Source organism: Chiloscyllium plagiosum, unplaced genomic scaffold (genome assembly GCF_037043375.1).
Source record: "Chiloscyllium plagiosum isolate Xiang-an unplaced genomic scaffold, Cpla_swu_hap1 HiC_scaffold_21, whole genome shotgun sequence".
Taxonomy (NCBI): Eukaryota; Metazoa; Chordata; class Chondrichthyes; order Orectolobiformes; family Hemiscylliidae; genus Chiloscyllium; species Chiloscyllium plagiosum.
In genome coordinates, this window is record NW_028270159.1 from 18,573,350 (window position 1) to 18,587,533 (window position 14,184).

The window sequence follows — 14,184 nt, forward strand, 5'->3', positions numbered from 1 at the left end:
GGCAACGCATTCCATGCTCTCACAACTCTCTGCGTAAAGAACCCGCCTCTGACATCCCCTCTATACTTCCCGCCAAACAGCTTAAAACTATGACCCCTCGTGTTAACAATTTCTCTGAAAAAGTCTCTGGCTATCAACTCTATCTATGCCTCTCATTATCTTGTACACCTCAATTAGGTCTCCTCTCTTCCTTCTTTTTTCCAATGAAAAATGTCCGAGCTCAGTCGACCTCTCTTTATAAGATAAGCCCTCCAGTCCAGGCAGCATCCTGGTAAACCTCCTCTGAACCCTCTCCAAAGCATCCACATCTTTCCTATAATAGGCGACCAGAACTGGACACAGTATTCCAAGTGCAGTCTAACCAAAGTTTTATAGAACTGCAACAAGATCTCATGGCTCTTAAACTCAATCCCCCTGTTAATGAAAACCAAAACACCATATGTTTTCTTAACAACCCTGTCCATTTGGGTGGCAATTTTAAAGGATCTATGTACCTGCACACCAAGATCCCGCTGTTCCTCCACACTGCCAAGAATCCTGTCTTTAATCCAGTACTCAGCTTTCAAGTTTGACCTTCCAAAATGCATCACTTCACATTTATCCAGGTTGAACTCCATCTGCCACCTCTCAGCCCATCTCTGCATCCTGTCAATGTCCCGCTGCAGCCTACAACAGTCCTCTATACTGTCAACGACACCTCCAACCTTTGTCGTCTGCAAACTTGCTGACCCATCCTTCAATCTCCTCATCCAAGTCATTAATAAAAATTACAAAGAGTAGAGGCCCAAGAATAGAGCCCTGTGGAACACCACTCACTACTGACTTCCAGGCAGAATACTTTCCTTCCACTACCACTCGCTGTCTTCTATCAACCAGCCAATTCTGTATCCAGACAGCTAAATTTCCCTGTATCCCATTTCTCCTGACCTTCTGAACAAGCCTACCACGGGGAACCTTATCAAAAGCCTTGCTGAAATCCATATACACCACATCCACCGCTCGACGCTCATCAACGTGTCTAGTAACATCCTTAAAGAACTCAACAACATTTGTGAGGCATGACCTGTCCCTCACAAAGCCGTGCTGACTGCCTTTAATCAAGCCATCCTCTTCCAGATGGTCATAAATCCTATCCCTCAGAATCCTTTCTAACACCTTGCAGACGACAGACGTGAGACTGACTGGTCTGTAATTGCCGGGGATTTCCCTATTTCCTTTCTTGAAGAGAGGAATTACATTTACCTCCCTCCAGTCCTTCAGTACGACTCCAATGGAGAGTGAGGATGCAAAGATCTTCGCAAATGGCGAAGCAATCACTTTTCTCTCTTCCCAAAGCAGCCAAAGACAAATCTGGTCAATCTTAATGTTTGTCAAAATTTTCAACACATCCGCGTTCTCAATCTATCTGTTGCTGCATGATTACCTGCTCCTCAATGGTTTCATTCACTACAAGGTCCTTTTCTTAAGTAAAGACAGAAGCAAAAAACTCATTTAGGGCTTCCCCTACCTCCTCAGACTCTATACACAAGTTCCCTATGCTATCCCTGATCAGCCCTACTCTTTCTTTGATCATTCTCTTATTCCTCACATAGTGTAAAATGCCTTTGGATTCTCCCTAATCCTTCCTGCCAAGCCTTTTTTGTGCCCCCTCCTGGCTGTCCTCAGACCATTCTTGAGCTCCTTCCTCGCCTGCCTGTAATCCTCTAGAGCTGAGCAAGACCCTTGCTTCCTCCACCTTACGTAAAGCTGTCTTCTTTCTATTGACGAGAAGCTCCTCCGCTCTCATCATCCAAGGTTCCTTTATCTTACCCCTTCTTGCCTGTCCCAAAGGAAGACAGTTATGCATCACTCGCATCAACTGTTCCTTAAACACAGTCTCCACATGTCTATAGTGCCCTTTCCATGGAACAATTTCTCCCAGTCCATGCTTCCCAACTCACGTCTGAGAGCATCATATTTTCCTTTTCCCCAATTAAATATCCTCCCATTGTGCCTGCTTCTCTCCTTCTCCATAGCTATGTAAAATGTGAGGCAGTTGTGGTCACTATCACCAAAATGCTCTCTCACCGCAAGATCTGACACCTGCCCAGGCTCATTGCTGAGCACCAAATCCAAAATGGCCTCTCCCTTCGTCGGCCTGTCAACGTACTGAGTTAGGAAACCCTCCTGAACACCTTACAAAAACAGCTCCTTCCAAACCATCTGCTCAAAGGAGGTTCCAATCAACATTGGGAAAGTTAAAGTCACCCATTACAACAACCCTACTACATTCACACTTTTCCAAAATCTGCCGACCCATGCTTCCTTCCTGCTGCTGTTGGGGGCCTGTAGTAAACCTCTAAGGAGGTGACTGCTCCCTTACTGTTCCTAATTTCCACCCATACTGACTCAGTAGGCAGACCCTCCTTGACAATGGTAACATCTGTAGCTGTGATACCCTCTCTGATTAGCAGGGTGCCTTGACCCTAACTTTTATATCTTTTTAAAAGGCAAGTGTAAGGTGCTATGTCCCAGATATGATTCTATTGGTCCACCTACAAGCTGTAATCAAAACACACCTTATTCTTACAATAGAGTTAAATACAACAAAAAGAAATATTTGCATAACAACTCTACTGAAATACTTAATAAGGTAATGTATTATTTAACCACTAACTGCTCCAATATAGGCAGCGTCTCACCACCGCACCCTTGGCAAAGGCATTCAGCAAGACAGTTATTCCTCTCACGTGCTGTCTCTCTCCAGTCCTGTAGAAAGAAACAATCTGCCCATTTGAGTTTTAAGAGGAAGCCTCTCTGTTTAAGACTTCACTCCAGCCACAGAGAACTCAAGCTTTCAGCTCCAGCAAAACAAAACTCAGCTATCTGAAATCAAAACTAAAGACCTTTTGGTCTGTGTGAGCCTGACCCATCCACTCATGATTCTTTTGTCTTACTTCAAAAAAAGCCCAAGGAGAACTCAAAGTCGTTTACCAGTTGCCTGTCCAAAGGAGACATGTAGCTCAAATCAAGACCATGGTGTCGTATTCACCAGTTGCCATCAAGAATGCAACAACAGCACTCAAAATGTTTGGTACCACCCCTTGTACTAGATTGGTATCCACCATCTGAGTTAATATTTATGCCCCTCCAACACTGTCACACACTGTGGCTGCAGTATGCATGACCCATGGAAACACCACACTAACTCATCATGACTACTTTAAGATCACCTTCCTACCCCCATGATGACTAACATTGAAGAAAAATGCAACACCTTGATAAAGACCACCACCTCTATGAGGAATGTTTGAGGATCTGGGTTTTTACTCTATGGAGTTTAGAAGGATGAGGGGGGGGGTCTAATTAAAACGTACAGAATGTTGAATGGCCTGGACAGAGTAGATGTTTCCATTGTTAGGAGAGACTAGGACCCAAGGGCACAGATTAGAGTAAACAGAAGACCTTTTAGAATGGAGAGAAGGAGAAACTTCTTCAGCCAGAGAGTGGTGAATCTATGGAACTCACTGCCACAGAAGGCTGTGGAGGCCAGGCCATTGAGTATATTTAAGACCGAGATAGATAAGTTCTTGAGTATCAAGGGGATGAAGGGTTATGGGGAGAATGCGGGAGAATGGGGATGAGAAACTTATTAGCCATGATTGAATGGCAGGAGAAAGTGAGGTCTGCAGATGCTGGAGATCAGAGCTGGAAATGTGTTGCTGGAAAAGCGCAGCAGGTCAGGCAGCATCCAGGGAACAGGATGCTGCCTGACCTGCTGCGCTTTTCCAGCAACACATGATTGAATGGCAGAGCAGACTCGATGGGGTGAATAGACTAATTTCTGCTCCTATGTCTTATGGCTCTACGCTCCCCTTCACATGGAATATACATAGTCAATCAAACAGTATTTGATTTGATACAGAGGACAGGTGAGTTGCTAATGCTGTACCACTAGCTGTAGACAATCTGCAGACAGATAAGCCAGAAAACAAAAGGCCAATATTGATGATGGGCAAGTTAGTGAAAGTCATTACTAAGGATAAGTTGAAACTTTATTGCTGGAACAGCACAGCAGGTCAGGCAGCATCCAGGGAACAGGAGATTCGACGTTTCGGGCACAGGCCCTTCTTCAGGAAGGCCCTTCTTCGGCCTGTGCCCGAAACGTCGAATCTCCTGTTCCCTGGATGCTGCCTGACCTGCTGTGCTGTTCCAGCAATAAAGTTTCAACTTTGATCTCCAGCATCTGCAGATCTCACTTTCTCCACTAAGGATAAAACAAACCATTATTTGGAAAGGCATGGGTTAAAAATCAAGGTAGCATATCACCTCTGACTAACTTGATTGAATTCTATGATAGGCCAGAACAGATATGGTGGGTTCAGTGGCCTTTTTCTGTGCTGGACTTGCATTTGGATCAGCTGTGGACAAGTGATGTGGCAGTTAGGAAACCAATTTGGAGAACATTATAGAAATGATGCTGAGAAGCAAAAATCAAACCAAGGTAGGCTTTCAGAGTAGCACAGCTGAAGTATAGGTGGAAATGGTGAATATTACAGAAGTGAAAATATACAACTGCGATAAGTAGGATGTAGGGTCTGAAGTTCACTTCAGGGCTGTGTAGCTCATACCATGTTGAAAGATTCCCTCTCCTTGGAACTTTGGAACTCTCAAATGTTGGTACTTCATAGGATCAGTGTTCTTGAGTATTAATTCTTGAATCTATCAACCAAAGCACTGTGAGTTCTCATTCTGACCTCCTTCCAGCTGATTTTCAAAACACATCATAAGAAGTGCTAGCAAAAGCAAAATGAAAGAGACTGCACGAAATGAAGAGAAAATCATGATCATACTGCAGTTCAAAGAACAAAAATACTTACACAGCCCACATTTCATTTTACAAAGTAAATGTCACAGCTGTCAATGGGCGAGATTATTGCTAGGTGCTTAAAAACCTTTTTCTTAAACATTACTCACGGTCAATTCTGGGCTGGAAGGCGCAATCGCAGGAATCGGATAGCTGACAATACACAGACCGAAAGGGGAAAGTAACTTCCCAGCACAAAAAGCTGGGAAGAAAAGAAAGACAAAAAAGCCAGAGCCGAAATTCCCCCCTCAACAGCTCCATAGCTTTGTCATCATCTCACTTCCGCACCAGCTACGGCGCGTGCGCACTGCGGCGGCAGGTCGCTCTCAGTGACATCACAATGGCAGTGTAACAAAGTGGAAATGATACAGAATGACCAGCAGCTGGTAGCCCCTCCAATGGGCCGAATATCCCTCACTGAGTGACTCGACTCATCGAAACAAATGACAGCGTTTCCATTCGCAACAGGCTCTCTGAATTGTGACCTTCGGTCGAAAGTTGGCATATGTCTTTCCCGAGGAGTGTAAAGGTTGTTTTAAAAGAAAACAAGAATCGTCAGTACAGACTATTCACCGCCGCCTTTAAAATTTGTTTGCGATCTATCAGTGTCGTGGTCGTTTTCTATGAGTTTTGAAATAGCATTAATTTCCGAAGGACATAAATCAAGTATAGGTTTCCAACCTTTCTGAAAGATAACGATTTTCTCCCCGACAAAACCCGAAGCAATAAAAATATCGTAAGGTTGTATGCTTTTAAAATGTTTCTTGGACAATTGCCCAGAAGGAAAATCCAGTAAAACTTAAGAATAATGCATCCTGGTCGCCCTCAGAGCAATATTCCAGTAAAACCAGCATGTTCATTTCTGACTATTACTTTTTTAAAACTATTTTTCCCTCAATTGTTTATCAGTTATATAAAAAAAATATAAATAGAAGGGCATAGCTGTTTGGGCAGGCCTTAACAGTAAATTAGAAGTTTATTACAAACGAACAGGAGTAGGTCATTCAGCACTTCGTATGGCTGATTGAACACTTCAGTAACTTTTACCCAACCCATCCTTATAACCCTGTACATCATTCACAATCTATCAATCTTTACCTTGAAGAAACTCAAAGCCTGAGCTTGCACAGAGGTGAATGCAAATAAAATGGAATGAAACAAACCATATATAATACAAGCATAAACATTTCAAACCATGGTAACATACAACCCCGTTAATGCCAGCAGCACTCCTCACCATAGAAAGTAGGTTCCCTTCTCTACTACTTTATGGTTTCATTTAACTGTGATTTCAAATCCTCATTTTAAGAATCTGATAGCCTCTTTTTTTTAATCTTCATGCAACTGAGCTTAGACTTTCTCAGCTTCTAATAATGCCTTCAGGGTCTTAATCAAACACTTCTGGCTTAGAATTTTAAAATTAAACTCCTTACTCTGAGTGAACCTATTTCTTAACAGTTCTAAAGTTCTGTACACAGATCTTTGAAAGTTGCCACCCAGGTAAATAGTGCGGTGAAGAAGACATATGGCGTACTGGCTTTTATTGGTAGAGGAATTGAGTTCTGGAGTTCTGAGGTCATGTTGCAGTTGTATAAGACTCTGGTGCGGCCACATCTGGAGTATTGTGTGCAGTTTTGGTCGCCATACTATAGGAAGGATGTGGAGGCAGAGGGTGCAGAGGAGGTTTACCAGGATGTTGCCTGGTATGGTAGGAAGATCGTATGAGGAAAGGCTGAGGCACTTGGGGTTGTTTTCATTGGAGAAAAGAAGGTTTAGGGGTGACTTGATAGAGGTGTACAAGATGGTTAGGGGTTTAGATAGGGTTGACAGTGAGAATCTTTTTCCATGTATGGAGTCAGCTATTACAAGGGGGCATAGCTTTAAATTAAGGGGGGTAGGTATAGGACAGGTGTTAGGGGTAGGTTCTTTATTCAGCGAGTCGTGAGTTCATGGAATGCCCTGCCAGTAGCAGTGGTGGACTCTCCCTCATTATGGGCATTTAAGTGGGCATTGGATAGGCATATGGAGGATAGTGGGCTAGTGTAGGTTAGGTGGGCTTGGATCAGCGCAACATCGAGGGCCGAAGGGCCTGTACTGCGCTGTATTCTTCTATGTTCTATGTTCTAAAGTATCTCACTTATTTAGGAGCAACTGTTATGCATATCTAACATCAGCCTAGAGTTCTGGAAAACTGCCTAACCCAAAAATGCATTGTACATGATATGGATGTTTCCCTCAGCCAAAGAAATTCCAGGATCTTCTGACTGAAGCCTAATGCACATTACTGTTTAGTCTGTTCATTCATAAAACTCTCAGAACATAATCAAAACCACATTACTCTCCAGGAGACTTCTCTCTCATACCATGTTTTAAAATAGTTCACATGCTTACAGAAATACTTCGAGGAGAAAGTGAGGTCTGCAGATGCTGGAGATCAAAGTTGAAACTTTATTGCTGGAACAGCACAGCAGGTCAGGCAGCATCCAGGGAACAGGAGATTCGACGTTTCGGGCACAGGCCCTTCTTCAGAGATTCCTGAAGAAGGGCCTGTGCCCGAAACGTCGAATCTCCTGTTCCCTGGATGCTGCCTGACCTGCTGTGCTGTTCCAGCAATAAAGTTTCAACTTACAGAAATACTTGGCAAGTTAATCACTAAACTGCTTCACTCACACAAAACTCACATGTCACTAGTTCAACTACCAAATATACAATGTTAAAATATGTATAAATCACTCACCTTACATCACATTCAGCATGATACTGGTCACCAATTTTTTAATTTCCTTCCTCTTGCGGTTCTTCTTGTTGAAGGGCTTATGCCTGAATTCTCCTGCTCCTTGGATGCTGCCTGATCTGCTGTGCTTTTCCAGCACCACACCCTCAACTCTGATCTCCAGCATCTGTAGTCCTCGTTTTCTCCATGAGGGCTGAGTTCAATGGGCATCATGAGGCATATGGATCTTGTAAAACTGGAACTCCAGTTCAGGCTAGTGCCAGTCATCACTGGGTTTATCCTTCTGGGTCTTCCACCAGCAGACTCAAAACCAGCAGAACTGGACTATTGCACACTTCATTCCCATCAGTCAGTAGAGTTAATGTTACCACCCAACCCTCACCCCCCACCGCCACCAGAGTCTCAAACTCAAGCGTAATGTTTGGGTAAAGTGAAATTGGAATTGGGGAATCGGGATGATTGGACCAACGTTTAGTTCCCATTTTAAAGTCACATTTTCTCAGCATGAACTGAGACAATCAAGTACCTGTTTTCACCTTAGATCATGTGGTTTCTACGTGATGCTACCTCCAGGGAAACATTTCACTGTCCTGTAGCTGTTATCGTTCCAACTCACAGGATTGATTATTTTGCTGTGCAATAATTCAGCCATTTCTGCTGGTTCTGAGACTTGCATCTTGCTGGGGCTGTCCGGCCATCCCATTTTTCACATACACAGTTTCACAAGTGTTATGGACTAAGCCAGACCACTCAAAACATTCTTAAGCAGTCAGCTCAGATCATAACTTTGCAATTTGTTTCGGTAAGTGTACAGTGATAATTACCCAGATTAAGTTAACTAGGTTGACTATTAGATTTTAAAACAGAAAAATTTATTTTTCCACACAGCTCCCTGTTGAACTGCCAACCAGTTCAAGACTCAACTAAAACTGCTCAACTCAGCTTGAGAGCTGATCACTCCCCTTTCTTTATACAGGTCACTTCTAAAACATGACCATTTTGGCCTGAAGTCTCATCTGTTTACATATAAACAAAAGGCCTCTCAAAATCCTTTTCAACTCTACCAAACCAGACTGATCAGAGCCCGGCCTGGTTTATTACTCCTCTGAAAAAAACCCAAGGACAGAGTCTCCTTGAGTCAAGCAACAGCTTTTAAAAAAAAAGGGATGAGCTTTGTTACACCTCCCCCCTTAAAAAAAAAGAACCATCAATACCAAAAGATGGCTTCATTTTTAGCCCTTCAAAACCCGGTTCACAGTCTAAACACACATATACACTATACTAACTATAAAAATGCAAACATGCACAACGACATGCAAATTCAGACCACGGCACACTCACCACTGAATGCTCCTGTGTCTCATTCGAGCCTCGATAATGTATCGGCAATCATGTTTTTGTGACCTGCCATAAGCTCAATTGTCAAATTGAATGGCTGCAACAACAAGCTCCATCTAAACAAACAGACATTTTGTCCTTAAAATTTTCCACAAATGTCAATGGGTTGTGATCTGTGTATATGATTGTCTCAGATGTGTTGCTGGTAATATCAACACTGAAATGTTGTAAGGCCAACACCAAGCTTAAAGTCTCTTTCTCCACCATTGAATATTTCTGTTGGTGAACATTCAACTTCCTAGAAAAATACCCGATGAGTCTTTCTATTCCACCCTCCTCTCCGACCTATCACCTTTACCCCCACCTCCATCCACCTATTGCACTCTCAGTTACCTTCTCCCCAACCCCATCCCCTCCCATTTATCTCTCCACCCCTAAGACTCCCAGACTCATTTCTGATGAAGGGCTTTTCCCTGAAACGTTGATTTTCCTGCTCCTCGGATGCTGTCTGACCTGCTGTGTTTTTCCAGTACCACTCTAATTATGACTCTTTCTCATAATCCTCCTGCTGGAGCACCGCACTGACACCCACATCACTGGCATCGATAGCCACCTTGAAAGGCTTTGCGTAATCCAGTATGGCTAATACTGGAGCAGTGGTTAACACAATTTTTAGGCTGTCAAATGCCTTTTGACAGTCTGCTGTCCACTGAAACTTCTTGCCCTTTTTTAATATTTCGGTGAGTGGAGCAGCCACACTGCTAAAGTTTGGCACAAACTTTCGGTAAAATCCACTCAATCCCAGGAACCATAGTACTGCTTTTTTTGTTGACTGTGTCGGAATTCCCCAGTTACTTTAGTTTTTGCATCCTGTGGGGCCATTTGTCCATGTCCAATAACATGGCCCAGGAAGGTGACTTGAGTTTTGGCAAATTCACTTTTAGTTAGGTTTACCACCAAGCCTGCCTTCCAAAGTCGATCAAGCAAGTCCAATAAATGCTGAAGTACTTATCAATTAGTTCACTCAATATCCTTTCAATTTGATACAGTCCACTAAACCTTGCTTTTAAATGCTCACCTGTTACTGGAAGTAACACCAATACCTTATCCCCACTTGCAAAATTGTCAATTTGTTGATCTCTTATCTGCTTCCTGTTTCATTGTATGCTGTGATATTTTTAAATGCTGTCGAGCCAACTCTCCAGCTCGATTTAATCATTCCCTAAAATTACATATTCCAAATGGGTGATCTCTGAATTCTGACTTATTAATTTCTGTTGTGGTTCTGTTCGCCGAGCTGGAAATTTTTGTTGCAAACGTTTCGTCCCCTGTCTAGGTGACATCCTCAGTGCTTGGGAGCCTCCTGTGAAGCGCTTCTGTGGTATTTCCTCCGGCATTTATAGTGGCCTGTCCCTGCCGCTTCCGGTTGTCAGTTTCAGCTGTCCGCTGTAGTGGCCGATATATTGGGTCCAGGTTGATGTGTTTGTTGATGGAGTTTGTGGATGAGTGCCATGCTTCTAGGAATTCCCTGGCTGTTCTTTGTTTGGCTTGCCCTATAATAGTAGTGTTGTCCCAGTCGAATTCATGTTGCTTGTCGTCTGCTTGTGTGGCTACTAAGGATAGCTGGTCGTGGCGTTTCGTGGCTAGTTGATGTTCATGTATGCGGATCGTTAGCTGTCTTCCTGTTTGTCCTATATAGTGTTTTGTGCAGTCCTTGCTTGGGACTTTGTACACTACATTTGTCTGACAGCCAGACTACTGCGACCACTAGGACATATATCAGCACAAAAACCAACAGCCACCCTCAGACAACAACTCACCAGAACGAAGGACCCGATACCCAGCATGAGCAAAACTAATGTAGTGTACAAAATGTAGTTTGCTGCACCAGTTGGTTACCTGTAATGCTGTATTGATCTTTGCATGCAGCTCTTTGAGTAAAGGCAGAAGCGAATTTCCCAGTTTTTCTTTATTGTGAATTTTTTTCTCTTTTTTTCCCAGCAGATAGCAAAGCTGGAGTCAGAAATTATTCATAATGTCACTATTTTCATGGTGGGTGAGGGGGCGGGGGAGAGGGGTTCAAATTTCTGTTACCTGCAATGTTTCTAGATGGGCCTGGCTGGATGAGCCAGTTCAGTATTTCTTGTCCTTTGTTGGTGATACTAATTTCCAAAACTGCAAACCTTAGCTAATTTGGTGAATTTCATCGAATCAAAGCACATTATTGAAAGTGGTAACCTCAGAGTTTAATTAAGCCAACTAATAATATTATTCTTTCACAAAAAGTGCAGAAAAATTGAAGTTTGATCATTTTCATTGTTCAATTTTTAATTAATTTTGTTTCAGGACTGAATGTCTTACATGGAAGGAATGTGGTTGAGATTTATTTCTCTTTGCCAGCTCTCCAGAGGAATGCCTAGGTTATCTTTACGTTTATTAGAACTGTTCCATCTACTTGATTATTGTAGCTGTGCCAATAGCAATAGCTCCTGTATTTGTTTAGAGCGATTACATTAAACATTAATACTGAAATGGTGAATGGTATAACAGGCTCTATTTCCCATTGCTGATTAATAGTAGTCATGAGCCAAGTCACATGTTATGGCATAATCCAGCACTAATACTGGACTTTTCCCATCATACATTTGTGTTTAGGCAAAGTCAAGATCAGTGGATGTCATCATGCTGCCTTAGATTCATCAAACTGTTTGTTCTGTTTGTACAGTGTTCTGGTTCGGGATGGTGGGGAAATTGCCAGCACTAAGTATGAACCTGATTTGAAGTGAGGGCTGCACGTCAGGATACACCAACAGATGGAGAAAAGGAAAATGGAAAAATACATCAATAACAAGCAGAGCCAAAGACACCAATTATTTTGACTTCAGATAGGTTTTCCTGGCTTGATAAACAACTAATATCCCTGTGGATTATATCTGTCAAAATAAACATCACCTCTATCAGGAACTGAGCACAGATTTAGAATTAATTTCTTCCAGTGTGAAATGAAGACCTTTGGGATTGGGGAAAGTATACTATTACTGATTGAGAATTGGTCAACAGACGGTAAAGAGAGATTAAGAATATACAAATTATTCTCAGGATGGCAGGTTGTTATGACTATGAGTCATACAGCACGGAAACAGACGTTTTGGTCCAACTAATCCATGCCAACCATGTTCCCAAACTAAACTAGTTCCATCTGCCCATTTGGCCCATATCCCTCCAAACATCTCCTATTCAAGTACTTAACCAAATGTCTTTTAAATGTTGTAACTGCATCCACCTGCATACATAAGGTCTAGGCTTCTGAAGACAGACAAAGCTTTGGAAGAATATCGGGAATGTAGGACCAATCTGAAACAAGGAATTAAAAGGGCTAAAATGGGTCAGAAGATATCTTTAGCAAGTAGGGTTAAGGAAAATCCCAAACGCTTTTTTTCATATATAAAGACGCAAAAGAGTAACTAGAGAAAGGGTTGGCTCACTCAAGGACAAAGGAGGAAAGTATGAGTGGAATCAGAGAAAATGAGTGAGATTCTTAACGAGTACTTGGAATCGGTATTCACCAAGGAGAGGGACATGACAGATGTTGAGGTTAGGGATAGATCTTTGAGTCTTGTAGGAGGGAGGACATTTTAGGTATTCTAAAAGGCGTTAAGGTAGACAGGTCCACAGGTCCAGATGGATCTGCCACAGGTTACTGTGGGAAGCAAGAAAGGAAATAGCTGGGGCTTTAACAGATATCTTTGCACCACCCTTGAACATGGGTGAGGTCCTGGAGGACTGGAGAATTGCTAATGTTGTCCCCTTGTTTAAGAAGGGTAGCAAGGATTCTCCAGGTGAGCCTGACGTCAGTGGTAGGGAAGCTGCTGGAGAAGAAAATACTGAGGGATAGGATCTATTCCCATTTGTAAGAAAATGGGCTTATCAGTAATGGGCGGCATGGTTTTGTGCGGGGAAGGTCATGTCTTACAAACCTAACAGAATTCTTTGAGGAGATGACAAAGTTGATTGATGGGGGAAGGGCTGTAGATGTCATATACATGAACTACAGTAAGGTGTTTGATAAGGTTCGCTATGGTAGGCTGATCGAGAAGGTGAAGTTGCACAGGTCTAGGATGTTCTAACTAGATGGATAGTGATCAGGAATCAGAGAGTAGTAGTGGAAGGAGTTCCTCACAATGGAGACCTGTGACCAGTGGTGTTTCACAGGAAAATATGCTGGGACCACTGTTGTTTGTGATATATATATAAATGATCTGGAGGAAGGCATTGGTTGCCTGATTAACATGTTTGCAGATGACACCAAGATTGGTGGAGAGCAGATAGTGAAGGGGACTGTCAGAGAATACAGCAGAATATAGATAGATTGGAGAGATGCCCAGAGAAATAGCAGATGGAGTTCAATTTGGGCAAATGTGAGGTGATTAGATTAGATTAGATTAGATTAGATTAGATTAGATTAGATTAGATTACTTACAGTGTGGAAACAGGCCCTTCGGCCCAACAAGTCCACACCGCCCCACCGAAGCGCAACCCACCCATACCCCTACATCTACCCCTTACCTAACACTACGGGCAATTTAGCATGGCCAATTTACCTGACCTGCATATCTTTGGACTGTGGGAGGAAACTGGAGCACCCGGAGGAAACTCACACAGACACGGGGAGAATGTGCAAACTCCACACAGTCAGTCGCCTCAGGCGGGAATTGAACCCGGGTCTCTGGCGCTGTGAGGCAGCAGTGCTAACCACTGTGCCACCGTGCCGCCCATTTTGGAAGATCCAATTCAAGAGTGGACTATACAGTAAATTGGCAACGCAGGTCAGTAAAGTGGTCAAGAAAGCATACAGCATGCTTTCCTTCATTGGACGGGGTATTGAGTACAAGAGTTGGTAGGTCATGCTACCCAGAGGAAACCCACGGAGACACAGGGAGAATGTGCAAACTCCACACAGATACTTGCCCGAGGCAGGAATTGATCCCGGGTCCCTGGCGCTGTGAGGCGGGACTTTGGACTTTGGTTCGGCCACATTTGGAATACTGCATACAGTTCTGGTTGCCACATTACCAAAAAGATGTGGATGCTTTGGAGAGGGTACAGAGGAGGTTCACCAGGATGGTGCCTGGTATGGAGGGTGCTAGCTAGAAGAAAGGTTGAATAGATTAGGATTATTTTCATTAAAAAGACGAAGGTTAAGGGGGGACCTGATTGAGATCTACAAAATCATGACAGGTATAGACCAGGGTGGATAGCAAGAAGC

General features: G+C 43.1%; 1 protein-coding gene and 1 long non-coding RNA gene across 2 annotated transcripts in view; one reads left to right on the top strand and one right to left on the bottom strand.

Annotated features, from left to right (window-relative positions):
• The window catches only part of LOC122564894 (torsin-1A-like), a 40,562-nt gene extending 35,434 nt beyond the window's left edge, over positions 1 to 5,128 (bottom strand). Inside the window, exon 1 of the mRNA XM_043720308.2 lies at positions 4,957 to 5,128. Within this exon, the coding sequence (XP_043576243.1) occupies positions 4,957 to 5,107 (151 nt within the window). The 5' untranslated portion in view covers positions 5,108 to 5,128. The remainder of the gene's footprint in view (positions 1 to 4,956) is intronic.
• A 14-nt stretch (positions 5,129 to 5,142) lies between these two features.
• On the top strand, positions 5,143 to 11,886 carry LOC148146108 (uncharacterized). The gene is made up of 2 exons (XR_015760703.1): positions 5,143 to 5,400; positions 11,644 to 11,886. It is a non-coding gene; the product is annotated as an uncharacterized LOC148146108 (long non-coding RNA).
• Positions 11,887 to 14,184: the final 2,298 nt, after the last annotated feature.